General features: G+C 36.3%; 1 protein-coding gene across 3 annotated transcripts in view; it reads right to left on the minus strand.

Annotated features, from left to right (window-relative positions):
- CACNA1E (calcium voltage-gated channel subunit alpha1 E) overlaps positions 1–27,012 on the minus strand; it is a 253,324-nt gene that overhangs the window by 91,534 nt on the left and 134,778 nt on the right. For all 3 annotated transcript variants that reach the window (XM_039337124.1, XM_039337122.1, XM_039337123.1), the window contains 13 exons: positions 25,903–26,018; positions 24,033–24,086; positions 22,361–22,447; positions 21,748–21,957; positions 19,695–19,807; positions 18,175–18,287; positions 16,591–16,722; positions 15,737–15,809; positions 13,810–13,927; positions 12,751–12,818; positions 10,609–10,706; positions 2,963–3,019; positions 922–1,521 (listed from right to left, as the gene is read on the minus strand). In XM_039337124.1, the coding sequence (XP_039193058.1) occupies positions 922–1,521; positions 2,963–3,019; positions 10,609–10,706; positions 12,751–12,818; positions 13,810–13,927; positions 15,737–15,809; positions 16,591–16,722; positions 18,175–18,287; positions 19,695–19,807; positions 21,748–21,957; positions 22,361–22,447; positions 24,033–24,086; positions 25,903–26,018 (1,839 nt within the window). The remainder of the gene's footprint in view (positions 1–921; positions 1,522–2,962; positions 3,020–10,608; positions 10,707–12,750; positions 12,819–13,809; positions 13,928–15,736; positions 15,810–16,590; positions 16,723–18,174; positions 18,288–19,694; positions 19,808–21,747; positions 21,958–22,360; positions 22,448–24,032; positions 24,087–25,902; positions 26,019–27,012) is intronic.

A 27,012-nucleotide genomic window follows, 5' to 3' on the forward strand; every position in this document is an offset into this window, starting at 1 on the left:
AACTTGCATATCCTTCGCATTTTCAGCTATCAGAATAATGTCATTTCCATATTTCAGGATATTGATATTTCTTCATTCAATTTTAAAATCAGCTTGCTTTTTTCTGGTCCAATTTGGAATACATTAAGCATATTGGTTGAATAAATATGGGGAGAGTCTCACTACTTTGCTGACCTGGACACAAATCTATTTTGCCATGTTCTGCTCATACTGTGATTTCCTGATCCACCTGTAGGAATGACATATGAATAATGAAATGTTCTGGGATCCCCATTTTCCTAAGCACATTTCAAGCTTGACATGACTGACACAATCAAATGCTATTCTATAATCAATATGATATGCTGACTTCTTTTTAGCATTCTTTGGCTTCCTCAATCATCCAGCATGCATCAGCAATAAAGTTTTGTATTAAGTGACTTTTCCTAAATCCAGCTGGCATCTCCTTTTCCATTGTATGGCTCCAATATGCATTGAATGAGTCTATGTAGAGGGTTTCCTTCTGAGCAGGGGGTTGGGCTAGATAACCTCCAAGGTGTCTTCCAACTCTGTTATTCTATTAATTCTGTCTGTTAGGGTAAAAATATTCTACAAAGGAAATATCCCATTCTCCTGGGCTCTAGCTTCATTTCTTTCCGGTTTCTATAATGGACTTCACTTTGGCTTCACTTAATTGTCAGCTACTTCTTACTGTTTGTACAATCCAATAATTCCTAGATGATTTGAATGTATAAAAATACTGTTAGCCATAATTCCAATAATACTCAATATAGATTATTACAATTTGCTGCATTTTACTAAATGTTTATAAATATTTAGCAATCACCTATTTTGATGGTTCGCAAAAATAAGAATGGATAGGCAGATAGGCCATTTATTTCCTTGGGGAGGCACCATCGAGAACAGAATCAGATTGCCTACCTTTTCAGTTCCATGTCAGCCACTGGTTCCTTTTCAGCAACGGCCTCTTTTTCTTCTCCATTTTCCTTACGATCCCCATTCTGCTCTCCTTTTGCTGGCATGACTCCTTCTGGGCCGTTCTCTTGGCTAACTGTTCTATTCTCTTTCGGTTCAGTCCTCACCCTGCGGTGTCGGCTACGCCTCTGACTCTGCCGGAGCCGAGCCCTTTCATCAAAGCTTACGCTCCCTTTGCTTTCCTGGTCATTGATATCACAATTCCCATGAAATGATTTGTGATGCCACGTTTCCCATTCCCTCTTGGCCTGAGGAGATGGGCTTCTCTGATCATCCCGGTTGCTGGGGCAGGGTTTGGACCCTGGAAGTTTTTGCTGCAGACCTTCTCCGTTTGTCTCCTCTGGCCTACCCCCTTGATCACCCTCAATCTTTTCCAGACCAGAGCTTTCTGGTAACTTTTTTTTGTGAAAAATACTGGCATGTGGATTGAGCAGAGGAGGATCATCTTTGTTGATGCCCTCTTGACTGGACATCTGCATATGTCGGCGGAGCTGGCTAGTCCGCTGTTCCCACACAGACATGTGATGTCTCCTTCTCCTCTCCCTCCTGGGAAAGGAAAACAAATGGGTTCAATTCATCTGTGCCCTGTCAGAAACACAAGAACACATACCAGTACATACAGCATGCAACTAGGACCATACAAAAATCACATATTGGAGCTTGATTCTCTGTTTCCCTGAATTTCATTTCACAGCATCCCCAGGATAATAAGAGAATCAAGTCCACTTGCACAATGTTGACAAATCATTAGAAGGCATTTCATTCCACATTCACTGGGCACATGGCAATAAGCCTGAGCAACAACACAATGAGGCCAAAGACTGAGCACATTCACAACACTGTCTTTGTGAAAGAACCCACCATATGGCATCAGTCTGCAAGTACTGCAGTTTTAATAAACTTACAGTACACTAAAATAAGTAAGTGTTCATCAACAAGCAGGGGTATGGTAAAGGTGACTTAAAGTATTGCATGCAAGCACAAGGGCTACTCAAAACTGGCCCATTCAGTAGGCAAATGGGACATTTCCTTTACTACTCTGAAAGGGTGGCGATTTGCCAACAGCCTAAGGAGGGAAGATGGACCCAAAGAAGTACATGCAGGGGGCTCAGGAAGAAATAGCAGTAGGGGAGACATGCGGTACCAAGTCCCATTCAGGTCAGTGCCAGGGTGAAGCAAATGCATCCAGGCTGATCAGGGCCCCACCAACCCCATATTTACAGCCTGGCAGTGCTTAGGGTCTCCTCTCAATTCTTGGATTCATTCTGTCACCTGAGGCTGCAGCCCACAACCCACTGTTTTGTAAGTAAGTCCTCTTGGCACAAAGGGCAATTTACTGAATGAACCTATATAAGGTTGGATAACTAAGAAAGCTGCTCTTCTCAGTTGCTAGGGAAATTGTCTGTTAACATGCAACATCTCTACTTTTGTATCTCATTTAATCTAACAACTTTAAGGAGCAACTGCAAGTTGTAGAAGTGTTTGTCTGTGGCATTGAATGTTCCAAGGGGTTTTTGGTGATCTTATAAAATTGTATACCATAACTTTATGAATAGACATATGGATACAGGAATGAAAAGACACATGTCTAACATATTGGTAAGCAAACACACAACACACCAACATACATACTGTCGCACATGAACAATTTGAATACACACTCAGTTTACTGGACTGTATATGTACACACAACAGTGTAGTTGCTACAATACAGCTTAAGTTGGTTCACAGACCTGTTTCATACATAGAAGCATACTCTGCAAACATACATAAAACATACTCTCATACTGGTATAATACATACATATTATAGAGCCACGCTGAATTTATAGCTATTCAGACTATACACACATAAACACTACTAGATTGAAACATTCATCCATACTTACAACATAAACATAAAACAACACATACTTGAACTCAATAGCAGGAATCTATCACATACACACATGTAACCTCTCACAACAAGCAATCACATGCACACATACAGATTACTGGTACGTGGTTCCCACATCGACATGTGGTGTCTCCTCCTTCTGTCTCTTCTGGGGAAGGAAAATGAATGCATTCAGTCTAACTGCAATGTCGCTAATGGTCCCAGCACTCAGAATCCCACATAATGCACAAGCAGAAAACCAAAGAAATCTTAACACTGAAATGGGTGGCTATACAAATTTGTTAAACAAATAAACACTGATCAATCCTAATCCATTACTTTCATAATGAACATTAAATACAAGCCTATGTCTATGAGCTTGGAATACATATTTTTCACAGCTAAGAATGATACTTGTGTACAAAAGATGAAATACATAGATATTTATTCTGCACTAGACCGTGTATTGAATATGCAGCAAAAGGTCAAAACTTTATGGGAAGCTAGACTGTGTGTTTTCCTCCTCCTGAAGCAGGTTGTGTTGTTTTTAGTCTGTGGTGTCTTGTTCTATTTTATGTTTTTAATTCTTTTAATTCTTAATTATATTTTGTAAGCTGCCCAGAATCCATCCGAGTGGATGACTATATGAAATCTAATAAATAATAATAACAAAATGCCAACATTTGGTGCTGCGATAGTAATAATACAAAGGTTTTTGCCCCAAACTGCAGAGATATGAGGTCGTTTCTGGCATTGCATTTAGGACTGTCAATATATTAGGCAGAGATACATAATGAAAGTAATGATGCCCTTAAGTCAAGTTATGTCCTGGTGTGTTTCCTTGGCAATAAAATAAAAATGATGTCATTGCTTTTTCTGAGCTGTTTCATCAACCTCCATTATAGCCAATAATTAACTAGGGGCTCCATTCATTGAAGCCTTTTTGTTATAAAATAATTATTTAAATATTTCATCAGGTTCACCTATCAAATGGTAAGTCATATCTGTATCTTAGACATACAGAGAATGCTTTTTTGATACTTTGCCAACACTTTATAAAAGCATCTTCAATCAATGTCACTGTACTGTTTTGCATCTTCTATCTATTTCCACGTTGCTACTTCCTAATATGAGCTCCTTCAGAAGAAATAACTGTATATTTCATCTTGAAAATAAGCAACCGATTCTAGGCAATGGGTAAATTCACTAGAATCTTACAGTATTGAGCGATTTTCTTCATTTTTTTAAAAAAAAATAGTAGTAAAAAAGATAGATTGCAGTATTTTTGAGCTTCCTCTGAAATGTAGTTACAGAGGAGCATTAGGGCACATTATAAATATTGAATCTTCAGCAGAATTTTCAACTGTGTGCACAATCAAATGTAGGAGTTGCCTAACAGAAAAGCTGAAATTAAAAAAATAAAAATATAGGCCCATTTTCTACATCATGAAAGTTACAAGAGCAGTACAACATAAGTGGGGAAAAAAATCAGTATAACCTCTGAATCAACACACTTTTTTCTAGTCTATGTTATGCCTCCCCCATGTCTTTTATATTCTTAAAATATTGTAGACGCATGAAAAAATGGAAGGCAGGGGCAGAAATCATAATAATTTTATGAATTAAAAATAACTCTTAAACATGCAAATAAAAATCCAGGGAGATTCATCTGCTTATTAATGAACTGTAGATATACTGTATTTGTGTCTGCTTTGGGATAAGACTTTAAATAAAGTGGAACATAATTTTGTATACAATTCTCTGTATTTGTATTATCTGTAAAATTATTAGTAATTGATTTAAACTAATATAAATAATTAAAGCAACAAAAAGAATGTCAGTCAGGTATTAACCAATGAATAATGTATTGATAAATTAATGCCAGGGCATTGTCTGGTACGAAAGATCAGATGTTAAGGTTCAAGTAAATTGATTTATTGCTAAAAATCTATTTGTGGGAATCTTCTTGACTAAGGGATAGCACCTGCTTAGAGTTAGATAAGGGTCAATGGTTAGATTTTGTTGGTTCTGTCATTCCTTCTCCTAAAGGCATAAAGGTAACGTGTAGTTTTATGCCATGTCTTTCTGTGAATAAGCATGCATGGAAAATTAAGATGACTAACCGTCCTTCTTTAGGGAGGACATTCCTCCTTTTGTAAGGTCTGTCCTCCCTCGAAAAGTGTCCCCCTACATGTCCTCCTTTTTGATATTTGAAGACTAATCTTCAGGGCATTTTTTCCCTCATAGAACACTCAGAACGGCGTTCCGACATCTTTTTTTGATGGTTTTTTTTTTCAACTTTTGCATGAGCTGTGCAACTCCCCCTATTGGCTTTCGAAAGCCAATAGGAATTGCTGCTGAGCGCGCCAAAACACCCGGCCGGCAAACTTTGCACATGCAAGTTGTCTGCAGCGAAGGGAAATTGGCAGGAACTTTGCACCCCTCCCTGCTACCCAACTACACCATCTCCTACTTAGTTCCGAAGATACCTGGAGGAGACTGGAGCCGTAAGTTTCTCTTGATCTTCGGCTCTGCTAGGGCAATAATGGGTGTGGGTACAAGAGGCAGGGCGGCGGGGGTGCTGCGGGCGGAGATGTGAGGGGCGGCAGCAGCTGGCTGCCCCTCGTGTTGTGGGAGCCGCGGGGCCCTCTCTACATGGGGCTGCGCAGGGTGGATGGTGGTGCTGGCAGGGTGGCTGCAGGCAGGGTCTGTTGACAGCGGGCTGCCCCCCCCCTGGGGCCAGAGCCGGCTTGGCTGGTGCTTTGGGAGCCACAGAGCTCGCTCTACACGGCAGGGCAGTGGTGGGGGTGCGGTGGGCGGTTCACCTTCCATGGGCTGGGCCAGCTTTTACGATATTTTTTTCTTCAATTTATTTGTGTCCTCCTTTTCATTGTAAAAAAGTTGGTCACCTTAGGAAAATGGAATATGTAAAACCCACTCAAAGCAGGTGACAAGGTCAGAAAGGCTTGTTAAACATAGTTGACATAGTAGGCAGAAAATAAGAATTGGTTCAAAAGAGGCCCTCCCAGATATTTCACAAAAAATTGCTCCAGAAGAAAAGAGTTCTCATGGGAATGGAATGAGACTGTGGTGGAAAAGGATCAGGAGTTATGAGAAAAAGGCCAAGGTAGGAAAGTCAAACTCTAATGGACTAGTGAAATCTTGTTGGAAAATATAAAAATATACAGGAATTGTAGCTTAATGGGGCAATTATACAGAGCTGTTTGGATGTCCCCAGGACAAATCTTTCAGCTGAAATCAATTTTTTAACTTTGTATGTTGCTGAGAGTCACATAGATGAGATGGATGGCTATATAAATTAATTAATTAATTAATTCTGGATAGTCAATATATGTAGCTTAAGATATATGTATATGTACGTGCATATGCATGATGTATTTATATCTACCGTAGACCACACATGTGAAGGATATGAGGAATATACAAATCTTAATTACCTCAATAACTATTGTCTGCAACATAAGCTATAAAATTTATAAAATTAACTAATCCCTCATTTGCATATACCAATAGTTCTATTTGTGTCATATACAAACCACTCTCACACAGAGAACCAGTCTATGCCCACAATACATATTTCCCCACTTTCTTTCAGCAGAAACAGAAGGAAGGAAGGAAGGAAGGAAGGAAGGAAGGAAGGAAGGAAGGAAGGAAGGAAGGAAGGAAGGAAGGAAGGAAGGAAGGAAGGAAGGAAGGAGAAGCACTGGGTGGAGAGGAATAAAGAAGGAAAAGTTTGGTGCATTATGATAGAATGGACTTCATAAAACAAGCAATTTCTACCTCATTTATTTCTTTTCATAGACTGTTCTTTTCAGTAAATGTAACAGAACCCAACAAACACCACTCTGATTCATAGAAAATTATCTGGGGGAAAATAACTTCCTCTTGGAGAAATTAGATATTTACTTTTAAAGTTCTGAAACATGGGTGTCCTCTATAAGTATGACTAAATTACTTGAAGGACAACATGCCCCCATCTATGTATAATCAGGATGTAAGAGATTCTGTTTTCTGCCCAAAATTAAGGTTGGTCTGATTGATGGGCAGCAAGGGTAAATCTTTTTCAGTTGTGACTTCATGCCATATGAAATCTCTCTCCTGAGAACGTTTGTGGCTACTCAGCTTTAATTTATTTAAAGGTTTTTTTAATTCTACATTTTTATGGATCAATTTACTGACTTTTACTTTATGGTTCAGTTTGAACTTTTAATATTTACTCAACATTTGGTAGTAACCTATCATATTAGTGCACTAGCACCTCCCTCATGTTCCTCAGTAGCTTTTTTATTGTTGCTGTTCCTTCAAGACTGTCTTTGCTCCTGGTGACTCCTGGACTAGGCCTTGCAGTTTTCATGGCAGCATTCTCAGAAGTACTTTGCATTGCCTGCTTCTTAGGGCTGAAAGAGAGTAACTTTGCCCAACTTGTTTTCTGCTTAAGTCAGGATTATAACTCAGGTTTCCATTCTGATGCCTTAACCGCTACATCAAATACTGGACATAATATGATACTAAAAAAGTGACATCTGAGTGGTCCTTGCACTTATGGCCATTATAGCATCCTATCGTTACATGATTACAATTCGGATGCTTGGCAACCTGACATGCATTTATGACATTTGCAGCATCCTAAGGTCACATGGCCATCCTTTGTGGCCTTCCCAGGTGGCTTCTGACAGGTAAAGTCAATGGGGTAAGCCAGATTTGTGTAATGACTAGAGCAAAACAGGTTACAAAATCAGGTGCGAGTCATTCAATGAACACATCACTTAGCAACAGAAGATCTGGTCCCAACTGGGATTGTAAATCAAGCATTACTTGTATTTTTTCTTATTCTCCTCTTAAAGCCACCCAACGTGTCTAAGTTAAGGATCACTGATTGTCATGTTAGCAAATTAATAACTTTTTTAAGGAAAACATTGTGTAGATTTTTCTTCCTTTTCCGTATCTTGAATTTTCTACTGTTTGAGTTCACTGAATGATAAATGGTTCTCAATTGTATACATTATTTACGTATTTGTGAAATTTATTTGCTGCACACCTCTGGCTGACTTACAACGCAAGCATATTACATTACATTTATGTTTCTTTCTCCTAGGACTCTAGGTAGCTTATCCTCGACTTAAAACAGTTCGTTTAGTGGCCATTCAAAGTTACAACGACACTGAAAAAAGTAATTTATGACTGTTTTTCACAGTTACGACCTTTCCAGCATCCCCATGATCATGTGATCAAAATTGAAATGCTTGACAACTAGTTCATATTTATGACTGTTGTTGTGTCCCAAGATCATGTGATCACTGTTTGTGACCTTCTGACAAGCAAAGTTAATGGGGAAGCCAGATTCAACAAGTGGGTTGCTAACTTATCAACTGCAGATTAACTTAACAACTGAAGCAAGAAAGGTTGTAAAATGGGGCAAAATTCACTTAACAAATGTCTCACTTTATAACAGAAATTTGGGCTCATAATTCAAGGACTACTTTACTTCACAGAAAAACATTACAACATGTTTTAAAATAATGTAATTACCAAGCAGAGGAGCCAAGCAGCAAACTCAGAGGACAAGCCTCTGCCTAAATCTATAACCTGAGCTATAAATATTCTCTACAATTTCTAATAATTACCAATACATTAAAATAAATTAAATATTAAAAAAATATGTAGCCTCTATCTTTGAGTGCTCCATCCATAATTTGACTGCTTTCCCTAAATTGCATCCTGTGCCCCCCAAAAACAACAGAATTGAGTGAGGCAAAGAGGGAACCATATTCATCTGTGGGTGGGGGTAGAGCCATTTCTCAGCAAATGAACTCAGGTACTCCTCAACTTACAAATACGACTGGAACTTCTGTCATTAAGTGAGGTAGTTGTTAAGTGACTCATGTCTGATTTTAATCTTTTTTGCTGCAGCTATTAAACAAGTCATCACAGCTGTTAAATAAATCATGCTGTTGTTAAATAAATCTAGCTTCCTCCATTGACTTTGCTTGTCAGAAACCAGCTGGAAAGTTACAATTGGTGAGCACATGATCTTGACTTACTGTAACCATTGTAAATATATGCTGATTACCAAGGGTCCAAGTTCTGAGTATGGGGCCATAGGGATGCTGCAATGGTCATAAGTGCAAGGAATGGTCATAAGTCACTTTTTTCAGTGTTTGTAATGGTTGTAAAACGAATAGTCACAAATCAAGGGGTACCTGTATCATTGACCTCGACCTTGACTCTTACCCTGCCTTTTTTGCTTATGTTAGAGCCACTAGATTCTTTGCTATAGGAACCTGCAACCCCTGCATAATTGGTGATACTGTAACAGTAAAGTTATATTGACCAATCAATAAGCAGGCAGATCGATTATGGACCAACTGAAGCATCTGAAAGTGTGGGTTTATGTGGAGCAAACTGCTAGGTGTAAGGTAACCAAGGGGATACATTACCATTGCCACTGTTTCCTGGTTTGGGAAAGGCTGCAATTGTGCGTTAGCCAAAATTGGAAAATACCCTCCTGGACAAGAAGTCCACCAATTGTACTAGCTGGAGTCACAAAAACATTTCTACTTGCTGAGCTATAGTGCCCCTCCCACATCAGGAGGTAAAGAAGAAGGAAGCTTGTACCCCAAGGGCTTCTGGGATTCATCCTAAGCCTGTTCTGTCCTATTCAGCCTCTCACATTTCTGGGCATCGGGACAACATTTCTACCACTTCCACTGTTCAGTTTGGAGTATGTCATTAATGATTTCACTCCTAACTTGCAGATGAGCTCTCCCAAAAAAATTATGTAGATATTAAAAACAGTGAGGGAGAGGTGATTCCTGGTGTACCCCACAAGAAATTTCCAATGGTGCAGACATCTCTTCCCTCTTCTCTCTGCAGTTAGAGTACACCACTAAGGGAGGAAGAGAAAGACTATAAAATAATATCTCTGCCAATCCTTACAGGTGGTTGAAAGAGACACCTTCATGGTTGAATATCTCAAATTCTGCCATTGTACAAAGAGGGGTACATTCTCCACCTCTAAGCCTCCATAAGACTGACCAATATAGCTTCTGTCCATTTCTGACAATTGAATCCACACTGGATTCATTTGCAGCCCTCTGCCCATCTATCTTCTCAACAACTTTCCCTGAAAAAAGGAGGGAGTCTGGCAATATTTTTCTAAATTACTAGTAGCATTGTTAGTATTAGTGATGATCATGAGAAATTTGGTAGATGTTACAGTTGCTTGATAGGAAGCATAAGAACCTCTCTTTTGTTTTTCATTTTTCTACCACTTGAGAACATATTTCATTAGTGTAAGCATTTATAAAAAAAATCTGCTGAAAATATTAATGGAAACAGTATCAGCAGTTTTGATTGAGGGGGCTGAAAGAGATTGAATGATTTAACTTACTTGAAAAGAAAAAAAAAATCATCAATATCAAATAGCTGGAAATATTTTTTCCATCCTTATCTGGACTTCTAAAAAGTAAAGTTTAATTGCCTTCATGAATAAGAAACTATTTAATATAGAGTCAGGCCACTGATTCACCTAGCTTAGCAATAACTCTACTAGTACATGGTTTTTCTGCTAAAAACCTCTAAAGATTGTCCTTGGAAGTTTCCATATGCCAAGCAAACATTATGCCTTGTTTTATATTTTCTCAATCTTATATGTTCTACTCTTTGTTTCTCAGAGTTATGACTATAGCAAGTTTGGGGATGTAATGTGGCCCATGATGAATGAGACTGGAAACTCACTCTATAGCAGGCATGTTGGGAGCAGACATTGGACTGACTTCTTTGGCTTTCTGTAGAGCATGCTTTTGATTGAAAGCCTCTTCTTCCTCCTGCTCATCCTAAATAAAAGGCAAAGGCACTGGTTAAATAGGAGAAAAGGTTGTATACTTTGAATGAATGAATGATCTCAAGTTGCAACAGTGAGGTTTGTACTACCATTTTAAATATGCTTGAGATCATGGATAAGAAAGGTGCATGGGCTTTGGTCATCTATAGGACATACCTATGCTATACAGTACATAAACATCCCTACTGGAAAACCCATTTATTCAGACTACTTCAAAGATCTATATATCCAATCTACAGGTAGTCCTCAGTTTATAACCACTCTTTCAGTGACTTTTCAAAGTTGGTTTGGTGCAGAATGAATGGTAACTTATGACTCTTTGGAGTTCCATCACAATGTCCCCTCTAAACTCTTCATAGTAGCTAGCCTGTAATTTTCAAATGATGTCTTATATAGGACTTTTTCTAAATCAGATTTTGGGCAATACAGAAGACTGTGACATTGTACCATGAGAAATGGTATATTTACAGCTCATTTCCAATGCATACCAGTTTAAATCTTTAAATCATGGGAATGGAAGGGGCTTTGGAAATCTTCTAATCCAACCCCCCCACCCAAGGCAGGAGACCTTATTGCATCCCGGACAAATGGCTATCCAATCTTCTTCTGAAGATGGAGATGATTGTAAATATTCCTTGGAAATATTCACTGATTCTTTTTTAAGAGTGTGGTGGGATATAAATTTGAATAATAAATAACAATGATAAATAATACTTGAATGAATTACTTATACAAAATATCACAGGTCTTTTTCATTTTGAGAAGTATATTTATCTGACAAGAGGCAGAAAAAATGGATTCTGTTCTGTTTCATTCCCATTGACTGTGACAGAGGTTTGTCTCTAACAGAGGTCTGCTTAACATCCATGTAGTACAAATGATTAGCATTATATTTCTATTTCTACCAAAACAGCATGATGAAAGCAGCAGTGGTCACAGTTTCTTAACTTGACTCATTGCATATTTTCTAATAACGTGTCGTAAGCACGTAATTTCTAGTGAAACTCATCTAGGCATGATTCCAATTTATAACTGTAATTTAATAATTGCACAAGTATCAACAGGCAAACTGGAGAAAAATGTGAAATTTGTGATGCTGAGATTTGTGATGCTGAGCTATTAAAGAGATAGCTATATAGACTCTGATGATTGTAATGAGAAAGAATGATTATATCTATGAACTAAGTAATCTGAATAAGAAGAATGTAGGCCTAGCTGAAATGAAAAGAGCTTTTGCCTATTGGTAGAAGAAACTGGCAAAAGCTGTTCAAATAAAATCAATGGGGAAAATATTAAGTAATGGGAGAAGGCAGAGTCTAAGGATATGTCTCATACATGATGGATACCTGTTTTGCTTGCCTCTTTATTGTGCAATATTCTTCTTGTACATAATTGGATTATTTTTATTGTTTTGCAAACTATTAAGGCGATAACTGCTATAGAAGGATGAAAAGTCTGGAGAAGTGAAGTCTTCTCCCTGTTCCAAAAGAGGGGGTCAATCCTCCAAAGACAGGACAAGAAGCAATGAGTGAAAATTAATTAAGGAGAGAACCAACCTAGAACTAAGGAGAAATTTCCTGACAGAACAGGCAATCAACTTACCTCCAGAACTTGTGGGTGCTCCAACAATGGAAGTTTTTAAGAAAAGATTGGGCAATCATTTGTCTGAAATAGTATAGGGTGTTCTGTCTGATCAGGGGCAGAACTAGAACACTTCCAAAGTCCCTTCCAACTCTGTTATTCTGTTATTCTTAAAGCCATTATTACTAAACTCCAGCTCCTAAATTCCAAATATGCTTGAGTAGAAGAGGACTCCTTATTACTGATAAAAAGCTCCTTGTGTTGGCTGAAAAAGATCCTTTGTTTTATATTAATGCTATACATGCCAAGGTTAAGCTCATGACAGTCTCTTAAAATTTAAGTCAGATAAATCAGATTTAAAACTATATCCTATCAAAATGATATAATCATGATTAAGAATACATTGACTTTTATATTATTAAGATACAGTAGATGTTAATGCTAGAATTTATTACCTTTGTCAGTTCCTGTGCATTGGCTAGGTTGTCCACAGCGATGGCCAAGAATACATTAAGTAGGGTATCTAGAATAGTTGAGGGATGAATGAAACTTCACATTAAAGTAGCTAGATGGACATAATGCAGAATCAACCTGCCAGGTAGAAATTTACTACTTATTCAAGTAGGAAGGGTTGTAGCTTTCTAATCTAAACAATACCTAAACAATAATTTGATGGGGAAAAGAAAATAGAGCATGGATAAAAATTTCAATTAAAAAAAATGGCCTAAGGAAAAAGAGTGATGAACAGGTCATCTTTTTACCTTCTAAATCCTGTGAAACAGCCTAAAACTAGTTACAGGTATTCTTACTATGACAACCTTGAAACTTGGGGAACATCATGCAAGTTGGTTGGCCAGCAAAAGAGTATCGAAAATATTAAGAATTATATTTGTTTAATGTTGACAAAGGCGAATACTATTAGAAGAAGAGAAGATCAAGGAAATATATTATTAATTAATATATTGATTATATTGATTATGGAATAATGGAACTTAATCATTATTGGTTGTTTTTAAATATATGAACCCAGAGAACATGCTGTTTATCAAGCCCCAAAGATTGTTATCGTAAAAAACCAATACATTATAAAAAAAGAATACAAAAAAGTTATCCAACCAGTGTGCCATTTCTCCATCCAAGTATTGAGTCTAGTGCTTTTTAAAAGAAAAGGGGTTAAGCAACATGATGACCTATCAAAACCAACTGTGAGGCGCTAGTTTGATGTATAGTAATTTAATTTCTTGAGGAGAGTAGGGAGAGCCCAGAAGCCAAGAGGCAAGGCTCCCAAGTTTCATATTTCAATTACAAAAACTATTGAGTACTGAAACAGGAAGTCTGCTGAATGGAGATGATAATGTGGAAACACAGTGGCACAGAATCAATTCAGGACTGGCAAATGTTAAATGTGGGGATAGCCTAAATGATGAGTCTTACGGGTGTTAACAGAGTGCTCCCATTACTACTTTCCATTACTACTTTCCATGTATTTCAAAATAATACATTAAGAAGGATACAGTTTCCAAATAATGTGAGGACTATGAAGTAGATGGATGACCACATTCCTGAGCTGACACCACCTTGAGAGCGAATTCCATTGTACATCACTTCATTCCAATCTTCACCTGTTAATATCTAAACAAACAGTTGATTTGATTACTATTCTGAAGTTCAAGGGAACTTTCAGAGGGATCTCCATTCATTTTATCTCATAACACCAAGATAGGACAGGCCAAAAGAGAGTGAACCACATATAGTTAATTCCATTGGCTAAGGATTCCCATGTATTACTCCAATTCCTTAAGCAGGAGTGCTACTGTTTCAGGCATAGGCAGATTATTAATACTAAATTATAAAACACAAAACACAAAAAGTTATTTTTCCCCAATTCTGGTGACGAGTTCATTTTAAAAAAAATTTAACCAGAGATGCCTAATAATTAATAACTTAGTTGTTATAGTTACAGTTATAGTTTTCAGTTGGTCTGATCAAATATATATATATAATTGTCCTCTTGTGAATTCTAGTTCTTGCCATTACAATTCAGTTTTATTTAACTATTAAATCGTGTGGGCATTTTTATTAAATACTGCTGTGGAGGCTAACTTTATAAAGAATTTTGTTATCTTTGCCTGACAGAAAGAAAATGAAACATGAAAAGGAGTTGAACCCAATCTTGGGAGTTGTATTTGAGTTCTATGCAATTAGCTTAAAGTCCATACTGCTTTTGTACCCACTCAGTACTGACTGTTGAACTGATTTGATTTCTAAGACATCACAATCAAATGATTCTCCATGTTGCACAAAGATAATTACAAAATGTATAAGCATACAGTATCTAAAATATAATAAACAACAATTACAAAGAATATTATAAAACATATTTATGGTGTTCTTTCAATAAATTAAATTTTAAAAGCCCTCTGGAACAGCTCTGTTTTGACTTGTTTCCAGGAGGGCAATAACAGTGGAACTGATGTAGCTTTTTAATATAATTTTTTTCAGGGAAGGGTTTCATAATTGAGGGTTTTTTATTGTATGACTGTAAGCTGCCTGGAGTCACTTCAGTGACATGGATGGCATAGAAGTTTAATAATAAATATGACAAAAATATTTCTTACTAGCCTCATCCCTCCAAGTGCACAGTAGCGTGGATCTAAAAGTAATTTTTCTGAAGATGTTATAGGGAAAATTGATTTTAGTTGAAGTAGGTGGTCTTAAAGGTACATTGGTTTCAAACTACATAGGGCTTCATAAGTTAAAATCTGCACTTTCAATTTCACCCAATGTAAGGCTTGTATCTTGCTCTTTCTTATTTAAATATTTTCTTAACATTTGACACATCTTACTAAGCAATAATGTGATTTGACGTTGGCTTTGCAGAGCATGTGATCTGCAACTAGGCATTGTGGATTATTCAACAACCACAATTAAACAAGCCATAGATTAGCATGATCTGTAAACCAGGCCACAATGTTTTATTATTTTTTTTCCAAGCTGACTGATGGGGAGAAAACTCTATATTTGGATTGTTTGTTCAAACATTTCACATCTGTTAATTGACACTTAACTATTCTCATTATTTTGGATTTGGCAAGGTGGGATGATAGTTTGGTTCCGGAAAAAAATACTTGCTTCTTCCAAAATGATATTTTGATGACCTAGTCTCAGATCTCCCAGTCCTTCCCAAATGCCTTTCCATTCTTAGTGGGCTCCCCTCTATAGCAGCCATACTCCTTATTATCAATAAGGTTGGGGAAATGCACAAAATCAGGACATGCAAATAACAAAGAGGAAGGGACAGCACTTTGACATTTAATTATCATTTTAAGAGCAGTACCTTTCTGATATATAATGCCCCCCATGAAAATAAATTATTGTAATAAAAGCCTGTATGTTGCTTTTAATTTCTCTAATACCAGGTTGCAAAGCACAGAGTTATACCTGGAAAACTGTCATGATGGCTGCAGGAAAGGTATCAAAATTTGCTGAAGGAGTGCCATCCATAAAATTAAATCTGTTTACAAAAAAAAAAAAAACACAAATGTGAACATTAATGCTAGGACCTGTTTATTATTCAGCCTACAAAAAAGAGCAAAAGGTTGAATTATCTAACCTACTGGTCTCTTTCTCTAATTCTACAAATTCAGAGAGGTGATGGACTTCCTTTTACTGGATTGGCTCAAATGAAAGCCAGACAGTCATTGGCTGGGATGTGTTAATTTGGATTCTTGCAGGGAGCTGATAGTCTAATGGCCCCTGCATGGCAGAAAAATAGAATCTGGGCAAAAGTAATATAGAGTAATAATATAGCTGAAAAGATTATTCAGGAATTATCTTTGAAGAGCAATGGAGAGCAACAACGATCTGATTTAGATATTTAATTGTAACTCCTTATCATTGAAAGCATGATCTCAATCTTCTGCCGCTTCTCTGGAGTCTAACAAATTGCCAATGTGTACAAATTTCCAAATGCAGAAGTAAAAGCTATGAATCTTTCAAACCATTTTTTTAAAAAGCAACTGAAAGACTGCTAAAATGCTTATTTCTGTGACAGCTACTGCATATTATGTTTTTGCAATAAATCTGCAAAATAGAAGAAAGGTATATCTTCCCCAAAAAAATTTCAGAATCAATTTAACCAGGCCCTCATCTCTTGCAGGAAGCCCATAAGAAATTGCTCTCCTAGTGTACTGCAGCATTAAGTAGCATTAATGGAAAACCTTATGGAAGCTTTTTGGAAAAATCTAGTATTTTGGGTAACATGTTAAAGAAGCTTTCTTTGTTTATATACTTACCTGCCACCAAAAAGCTGCATCCCAAGTAGAGCAAAGACTACAATGAAGAGGAAAAGGAGGAAGAGCAGGCTGATAATAGACTTCATAGAACTCATCAGAGAGACCACCAAATTCCTCAAGGAAGCCCAATACCTGGAAAATCCAGATGTTGTTATAGCCTGCTTCCAAAAGCATCAACCATGCTGTAGCAGCCAAGCTGCTCCATTGTTTAATAGTCTCACAATCAAGAAATTCCCTTTAGTTCAAGTATCTCTCACTGTAAAGCTTCTACCCATTGGTTCTTGTCTTACCCTGAGGAGCTAGAGAGAATATATCTAACCCCTCTTCCCTGGGAAACCCCTTCATGTATCAGAAGAATTCTATCATACCTCCCCTTAATCCATTTAAGAGAAACACAACAAGTTCCTTTAACTGCTCTTTGTAGGATTTAGCCTCCAATCCCCTTAGCATCTTTGTTATTCTTCTCTGCACTCTTTTAAGTTCCTCAGCATCTTTTTTGTACTATGGAATCAAGACCTTTATACAGTATTCCAGATGTGGCTTGACAGATGAATCATAGAGTGGTACTATGACTTTGATACTAAACATCTATTGATGCTGCCCAAATTGTAGTGGCTTTTTTGGCAGCTGCAACACATTGCTAGAACATTCTTAACGTGATGCACCAAGAGTCCAAGATTTTTCCCGCAAATACTACTACCAAGTCAGATACTATCTATCTTGTTTGTATTCTCTAGATATGGCTTTTCCTACTTAAGTGCAGAATCTTAAATTTCTCAACAGAACAACATTTGTAAAATAGCCCCCAATGTTCAAATTTATCAAGATCCTTTTGAATCTTGATCCTTTCCTCCATTTTGTATCATCCATATATTTTATCAGCAGTTCCCTCATCTAAATCATAGATGTTGAAATAATCCTGAGGCATATTAAGGATCACATATTGGATATACAGTAGTTGTTCAGTCAAGTTGTGAATCCATCTTATAGTGGAAACATCCAGCCCACATTTTTCCACTTCATCAAGAAAGGAGACTATCGTCTGCCTTATCAATTCCTAAAGACTAAATATACTATAACCACAGCATTCTTTTGGTCAACTAATCTAGTCACCTCATCAAAGAAAGCAATAAGATTCATGTGATGCGACTTGTTTTTAACAAATCCATACTGGATTCTGATAATTACCCTATTTGTTTCTAAATGCTCAAACACCCACTGCTTAATTATTTTTTGTAGGATATTCTCAGGTATTGATGTCATGCTGATCAGCTCTACTTTTTTCTGTTTCTTAAATATTGGAACCATGCTGGCTGTTTTCCAGTCTTCTAGAACATCCACTATGTTCCAAGGAAAATTTGTGAGCATAAGTGTGTGTATATTAAGGAGAATGATGTGTTATTATATTAGATCAGTTTTAGCTTTCTAAATTTTTGCTTACTTTTTTTTAGGTAGATAGCCCAATATAATTAACACTAAGGATGATGAAGAGGGGGAAGTTATTATCTGTCAATCAAATAATAAAAAAAAGGCAGAGGAATAGGACAGAGGAAACACTGAGAAAACAGGTAAAATAAATCTCACTTTGTGACTTTAAAGATCCGTAGGAGTCGTAGGGCTCGCATGACACTAATCCCAAAAGAGGTCCCAGGTCTAAAGATAGCCCAAACTACTTCAAAGATGCTCCCCACTGTAACCTAAGAGAGAAAACACATGCAGGTCCTGAAATAATATAGTGTTCTCCAAATTACATCCCTCTGAGAATACTATATTCGACTATAATCCCAATTGTCTCTTTCAATCAATGTGAACAATTCCCTTTCTCAAAAGGTGCTTCACACAGTTGTGTTCTCTTGTGCACACAAGATCAACACATATATTTACACTGTGAAATGAAACTGAGCAATAGCAACAATGAAAGTGCTATATATTTTATTTCATTCTTTTTAGAGCTACCTTGTGTTCTAAATTGTACAAAATATATCACCAGAAAACAATGTAAAGTACTGAATTACTAAACCCTAATAGAAGCAACACACTGGCTAGTTTTATGGCAATTCAATAATCAGAGCTTCTTTCAAAGAATCCTAAAAACTGTGGCTTGTTGGCAATGCCAAATAGCTGGTGTCTTCTACTTTACAGAATTGTTGTACCAACTATTTTCTGAAGAGAAATTATTTTTTAACCAATTAGGCTAAATATAGGTATTCTTGGAGTTTGTCTATTAAGAATAAGAACAAGAAAAACGATTAAGAAGTAATGACTTTGCTATTTTTATATATGATTATTATTGCTATATTACTATTTGCAGAAAAATGGAAAGACCTACAGCAGAGAACTCAATGATGAACATGATAGAACTAGCAAAGATGGCAAAATTGACTTGTTTGATTACAGAAAGATCAACAACTATATTTATTAGTAACTGGAAACCACGTGGACATTTTGCTAAAAAAAAGACAAAATAAAGTTGTAATTTCTGAGTTCAAATGGTGATTTGAAAGGATAGCATACATAAAGCAGGAAAGTGTGATATAATCTTAAAGAGAGAAGATAAAATAAATCTACTTATAATCATTGTCAATAAGATCAGAAGCCACTTCCTTGTAATCTTTTCTTTTTATTTTTCTCTTTTATTTTTCCACTATGCCCTGTTTTTATTTATCTACTCTATTTTTTTCCAGTTTCACTGGTGGAAATTTCCAGTGAGCAAAATTATTGCTTCCATCCATCCATCCATTCATTGTATTCCTGGCTCTATATAATAAGACTGTCTCCTGCTATTTTTTTTACTTTTAGTACTGACATCTTCCCAGAAATCCACTTCTTTCCTAATCCTCTTGTAGGAAAGAGCTGCACCCTGATAGCCAATTAAAAGGTAAGTTTGAAGAAATGCCTTCCTTCTGACATACACAGACTACATAGAGGCACTATATGCATAACCATCATTTTAATCAAATTACTCTAAAACTTTCCTCTGAACCAGCTTTCGTTTGGTCATCTTTGGCCCCACATTCTCTGCCCTATTCATTTATAAGGGTTTATTCACATCAGTGCATTTCTCTAATTAACTTATTTCCTTCATTATCATTTGCCCTGCTTACCCCGCAGTCAAAACAGTTGAAAGAAGAATGAAAATAAAGACGTGGTCCCATTCCATACATCTTCAAAGACATCTCTAGGAGGAACAGCCCCAGAAATATAAACTCTGCATAGTCTGAAAGAAAGCCATCCCAGTGAGTTAATTCTAGTTCTACCTTTCTATCGCATTCATTTTTTAAAGATTTTTTTTTAATGAATGATATACCTTCAAATATCAGGCTGACATTGTCAAATTTCTCTACCTGATTGGGTATCCAATCAAACAAGGAGCTTATAAAAATGTGGGGAAAATAATAAAAATTGCTTCTCTATCCAACTTCCAAGAATAAATTACAATAGTGGGCAAAATTGTGGAAACCTGTTGGGAAAACTGTACAGTAGAAATGCCACCTTTGGTTAAGTTTTCACCATTTTTTCTTCTAATTTCTTTATAACTGTAGCCTTATTCAATTAATAATACTATTTTACATCACTTTCTGGGTAACCATTACTTTAATTTTATTACATTTTACAAGCTCACTAAATGAAACAACACAAAAAACCCCAACCAATTTGATAGCAATCACATAACACACTGACAAATGTCCTCCTCTTAGCTTCAATACTTGACATCAGTAACTGAATCCTGTGATCTGATTGGCTCATTGCCAAAACAAGATGACACCTGATTGGCTCTCTAAACACTCATGCTCATTGGCTACAATCAGATGAAGGAAAGCTACCTAAGCAAGTTGTGCTTCCTTTTTCTGGTTATTTGGCTACAACTTTTCATAGAATACAGTACAGATAATTGAACAAACTATGTTGCATTACATTCTTGATTAAATTATCTTTCCATTGATATATAATTTTATGGTACTACTCCCCCAAAAGTGGTGGTGTTAGCCATCAAACCTCAAAAATATACTTTTCCCAAAAGGTTTTCACAATTAGAAGGCCCATCAGGGGATCATCAATTTCTGCTGATGCACTTTTGCCTGCTGGTATTCTTACAAATTAAGTTGCATTTTTATATTATCAAATCAGAAATTTAAGATATTTTATTTGAGTCAGCGTCTCAGTATCATTAAAATGCAGATGTCTGCAATAAAAATAAATGGTAACATGAGATGAACTTAGTCCATCTCTGCTTTAACTATCCTTCAAGCATTCTTCTTTCTAGACACCTAATGATTTGAATTATTTTGATTTAGTTTTACTTTAGCAAGCAATATTTTGGAAAACTTTAGCGGATTGGGTTAGCAGTTGTGGTGTTCGGAACTCAAGAGTCAAATATTCTTTTCCAGATTAGGCTTTTTACAAAAGTTTATCAATAATTTCACAATTTTGACTTGCTATTCTTTCCAGACCTGTTGTTCTTCTGGCTGCTATTTATTTGGGGTGCTCTTGTGGCCTATACAATTTTGTTTATAAGCATCCATGATGCCATTACCAAATTAAGTTTGTGACACCATTAACAAAATAATGCAGATTGCCCATTTTATTAGTAAGTATAAAAAGAAATGAAGTCAGTGATAACCAAAACATTATTATTTCAATTTGCAATTCTAAAAACTGATCTGTTTGAAAATTTGAATGTATTCTGTGTTTTCCCAACATATGCATTTTCTTTTTCGCTTTCTCCTAATATATCCATTCTGCACACATTAACAAATTGTGAACTACATTACAATATTCACGAAAATGTAGATATTTCCATATAACTACTTTTTGGGTTGCATTTCTTTTGGGTTATGTATTGAAAAACTTCAATACCCTTCTTTCCAGTGAATGCAACTGAGGATTTTCCCTAACTTAATTGTGGAAGTAAGAAAGAAATTTATCGCTGTTCTCATATACTTCCTCATGAGAACATTTCCTCAATGGAATATAATTTTGATCTAAATTTCTGTCACAATATGATTATGCTGCACAATCACCAACATTCCAACTGGGAATGCTTAGTCTCTGCTTGGAGGTGAGACGCTTTTACTTATAATGCAGTTGGTTCTAGGTTAGTGTTTCTTGTTTGCTTCAAATTGGTTGCAAAAATGTTGCATGAACTCCATCACTTACTTAGCAGATGTGTAAGCCATGCAGGCTGTTTGTGATGGACAATAGCCACACAAGCAGTGTTGAGGGCCACTATGCCCAGGACAAGCCAATAGAACACCTGGGATTTCACCATATGACGAACAGAGATCCGCAAGAGGCGTTCCTTGTGTCGGAAGTATGAGGCTCCATCCAATTTTGCACTTTTGATGCTGGATCGAGCAAGTGGGGTTCCTACAATGAAATGAATAAGAGGGATAGGAAGTGCTGAGAGCTATTAGAATGCACAATAGGCTTTAATTATTAAAAAGCTTACAGTTATTCTGTCATTGTCTCTTCTGTCATGTGGCCTTTCTTTACCTGTCTGGAAGTTTTTCTTCCTACCTTCCTACCTTCTTCCTACCTTCTATCCACAAAACATCAAAGGAAACAATAGCATCTCCAGTTGACTGTACAGCAACTGTAGTGTATAGCTGTTTATAGCAAATATATAGTTGTCCAGTTTATTTACAATAGGGCTGATCTGTTTCTTCACTCCTGTTTGAATGTGGTTTCATGATTTGGGACAAATATTATATTGTAGTAGAATGAGGTACCTTAACTGACTAAAGGACATACATTGTTAGCTTCATCTTACCCACAGATGAGATATCCACACGCTCATCACTAGAATCACGATTCATGGCTTCTGTCCGGTTCCTTTTAATAGTTGCTCTCCTAAGTACTAAAAATGGAGAAGAAAAAGCACATCAGTAAATATTACCTCTATATTATGCAGTAACAGTGGGCAGTTCCTCTTTTAGTTTACAATAACTGAGCAGAAACTTAATTCTTCCTGGAGGTACAGTTGTAATGAGAGCCAACAATGGTAGGAATTTCACTGGGTATATACACTATGCTTTGCTTTAGGATATAATACACATCACTTAACTCCATATACTTTTGTAATTTTAGTGTATGAATTCTTTGTTATTCTTTGTTAAAATTAAAGTTGGACAGTTTGCTTTAAGTATAATTTCTAAATCACTATGAGGGTTAAAATAGGAACTAGTTGTTCCTGGGGCAGAGATAAATATTATGTATGCATACAAGAACTGCTTAGTTCCAAAACCATTAAATGTTATACTATGTATCCATTCATTTGGGAGGAGGTAGAAGACATGGCTCCAGGGCTGTAAAACCCTATTATAACTATTCATTGAGACAACATTATTTTTGTCTCAATACAATTTCTAATCTAGCTGACCCATATCTGAGACGTCTGAAAACTTATGTACTGAAAACTTGGAATACATTTGTCTAAGAAAAGTGTTAGATTTATCGAACTTGGAGTGTTGCCAGAAGGTAGCACTTTGTTTTGTTGGAAAGAACTGTCTACTTCATACTGAAATACTGGATTCATGATGGGCTCGTTTTCAGTCTTTTAATGGACTCCTTATAAAAATAATGGAAAGACCAATCAGTATGATCCTGTACAGATTAATTCACTCTTAAAAAACAAAGTCACAGTTGTATACAGTTTCTATGCTTTGTTAGTTCCTTTTTAACAATTTTTCCTATGTATTTATTCCGTTTTTTTCTTTTCCATATTCAGGTAGTTTTCACTTAGCTACCACAATTACTAGCAACTTGGTCACTATGCAAGGCAGTCACAAAATGAAACCACAACTGTGCTTGCGCAATTATTCCAGCTTTCAGCTTTACAGATTTGTAAAAAAAATAAAGTTATTTTTTCATCACCATTGTGATGAAAACTATGAGGCAGTTACTAAAAGAGGACTACCTGTATTATTTTGTAGAAGTAACAATTTTTCTTCTTTTTTAAATGGATATTATATTAAATTACCAAAACCTAACATTTGTTGACTCTTCAATGTTAGGTGCAGTAGAAATGGGACTATCAACTGATATGGAAACCACATGCTACCTTGCTTGTTAACATTTTGAGCTGACTCAAATGTCAGCGGGTATGCTTGAGAATGCCAACATCTGGATCACTTGACAAACCTGCCATGCTTCCTGGCTGCTAGATTCCCCCCCCCCCTTATGTGGGAGACACATATTCATGCCCTGTTGCTTCTCCCTTGCAAATTCCTTCTTTTTTCACTTCTGTTTGTCTCTGTAAATAGACAGAAGAGTAGCAAAACCTGGATTTGTGACATGGAGGCAATTTCACCTTATCTTCTACTGGCAAACTTGCATGAGCTGTGCATAAGGAGTTAACTGATATATGACTGTGACAGTAATGTGAATCAATGAGAGAGAAGAGAATACTTTTTTTGAGAGAGAGAGAAAAGGAGGATTCTTACCTTCTAAGGCTGACGTGCCAGAATTTTTGTTCTCTTCAGCCAGCATCACTTCCTCTATAGAAAGATTTATAATTGGTTTAGTTATACAGTTGTCTAGGTTTTCTTGAACTTCAGTGAAGCAAACGGTTCTCACATCCATGGAAATAGGGGAAAGAGGATTAATAAAAAGGAGGAGGTAAGAAAATGAAGCAGCACTAAATAAGCCTGGAAATTCAGTAAAATGAAATTACTCCAATGGAACAGAGTAAGTCTGTGAATTCTAGTTTCACTTCTCAATTCTAGTCACTCTCTCTCAGCCAGCAATGTGAGGCTTGGGTGACAAGCCAAGTTGGTCAGTTCCTGTTGCAACCAATGGATCAATACTCAATTGATAAAAACAGTAAACTTAGCACTTGGAAGAAGAAGGAGAGAAAAAAATGAACAATCTATCTTTTTCAAGGCGCAGAAAGAGGAATGGGATACGATAACAAACCCTTAACCTTTTCTCTTTCACTATCTGCTTAAAATTATCTTGTGCCAGCTCTTTTTTCCCTTGCTGAACAAAACATAAGGATACCATTCATTGGAAGGGATTGCTCTGCTCACTTTTGTTTGTTTGTTTGTTTGGTCAGTTTTGGAATAAATAAAGCCCTCCATCCCTGAACAATAGTATGATTTATAACTATGAAATGAAGTTATGTGGAAGTAAATCAATGAGCCAGTGGATACAAAGATGATATGTCAAATACCTTTGCTCCCTTTATATATATATATATATATATATATATTTATATATATATATATATATATATATATATATATATATATATAGATTATATATATAATATATATATATATATATAACATAGAACCAGGGGATGTGACTTCAGGTCAACAGAAATTTTCTTTTTCTTGAAAAGTACTTTTCCAACTTTTTTAAAAAATGGGAAATTCAGATTGGCTGCCACAATTAGAAATGTCTGTCATTTTTCCAATTATCTGGAGAAAACAGTTGAATTATTACAGAAAGAAACCAAATACATTTGCAGAGAAGATGAATTATTTCATCATTAATTTTTATTCATGTTATTATTGTAGACATGTAGTATCAAGCAATAACCCTGAAAAAAGGGGAATAATTGAAATACACTTCTTTAAAAGGTGAAGTTAGTATGTTTCTATGCAACATTCTTTGGGATCTGTATAGAAAAAATATTTGATTTTCTCCCCTCTTTGTTTATAATAATGTATAAATAAGCAAACAAACAAAAATCACAAATAAAAGTTGTAAAAGGCATGTGACATTGCTGTTTGGTATTTATGTATGAGTAATTACAATCAAAAATAATTCAGAAAAATCACAATGATTTGAATACATCCTAGTTGCTCTTTTAAGTAAAAAGATCTCTCCTTGAACTACAGTGTCAATTTCACTTATTTTTCATGAAACAACTTTCTCCCCAGCTCTCTTATAACATCACAACATTATATGAAATTTTTAATTTATATTGTGTAGGAACAAGGAATACATTTTACTGGGATTTATAAGAGCACTATGATGGTTCTACATAGATTCCTAACATGTTTAAGCTTAAAATAAATGTGTTTTTAAAAATGGCATGGCATATTTTTGCAAAAACTTTTTTTTAAAACTTACCAGATGCTCACACCTACACAAGAGGTGTGCAGCAGAATACGTCATTTACAAATAAGATAACAATCCAGAACAATAAATCTTTATGAAAAGGAACTTTAAAAAAAGAAAGCAAATGGAACAAAACTGAACATAGGGAAAAGTGTAATTTCATTGTCTCGTGTTCATGGTGGCTCTCTGAGGGAGCAGCTCCACTGATCTAATTGGCCCTAGAAATGCCTCAGCACAGCTTGTTACCTGCTTTGTCTATCCAGGCCCGGTAACCATTCAGCTCTCTCTCAATCTGCTGCTGTCTCCTCAGTTTCATGAAAGCCCGGCGATTTTCCACTCGCTCTCTCTCTTTGGCAAATTCTCTGTAAAAAGGGAAGGCCAAGAACCAGTCAGTTTGGACTGTATTCTGACAGGTTAGGAAGGAAAAGGGCTGTTTTAAGTGCCTAACAGAATGCAAGATTTTCATTAGCTAGTTTTTTCATCTTTAAAATAAGTTTGATTTGAGATGTATTAGAAATTTGCAGAGCTATTCAGAACTGAAGGGATTAGAATCTTGTATATAAGTTTCACACTTCACAAAGAATTAGCAGCCAATCCATGTCAACCCTTCCAGCCAAGTATATAGAGAGAAAAATGGCAGATAGACAATTACTATCATTTCAAGCTGGCCAATAGTTGTATGCCTTTTCTTCTCTGATTTTATTGGGTCCTTGCAAGAAAGAAAGAAAGAGAGAGAGAGAGAGAGAGAGAGAGAGAGAGAGAGAGAGAGAGAGAGAGAGAGAGAATGCATCATCTCCCATGTTCTATATATTTATTTGCATTCATCTGTGCATATTTGTCTATTATTCTAAATTCCAGAGGTAATTTGAGGGAGAAACTGCTAATGGGTGTCACTTGTTAAAAAATACCAGATATGTATGTTGAAAACCCTCACAGGCTTCCTGTGACACCAAATCTAGAACAAGTAACCCAGGAAAGATGAGCATCCTCTCCAATGGGAGGATAGACTATTCTTGGGTACAAGCCAATTTACTGCATACTTTGTTTTTTAAAACAGTATCTGCTGTCCTAAAACAGCATTTTCTTGTCCACAGTTACCCACTAAGCACCACAGCTAAAAAGAAATATCCCTAATCCAGTAGTCCAAATTAATGGATCATGTTCAAAGGGAGAAAGTACCTTCTCCTTCTTCTCTAAGCAATTGTGAGTGACCATTTGAATAAACTAGACCCATCAGACTGTTGGTTTTCTCTATGAACTAATCAATATGCCGTGCTAACATACTGCTTGCTGCATGCTGGTCTAAACTACTTCTCACTCTCAAGCCAATAAAGAGTGACTTATGTACTTAATATA

Source organism: Crotalus tigris, unplaced genomic scaffold (genome assembly GCF_016545835.1).
Source record: "Crotalus tigris isolate CLP2741 ecotype Arizona unplaced genomic scaffold, ASM1654583v1 scf7180000017668.6805642782:7212621, whole genome shotgun sequence".
NCBI lineage: Eukaryota > Metazoa > Chordata > Lepidosauria > Squamata > Viperidae > Crotalus > Crotalus tigris.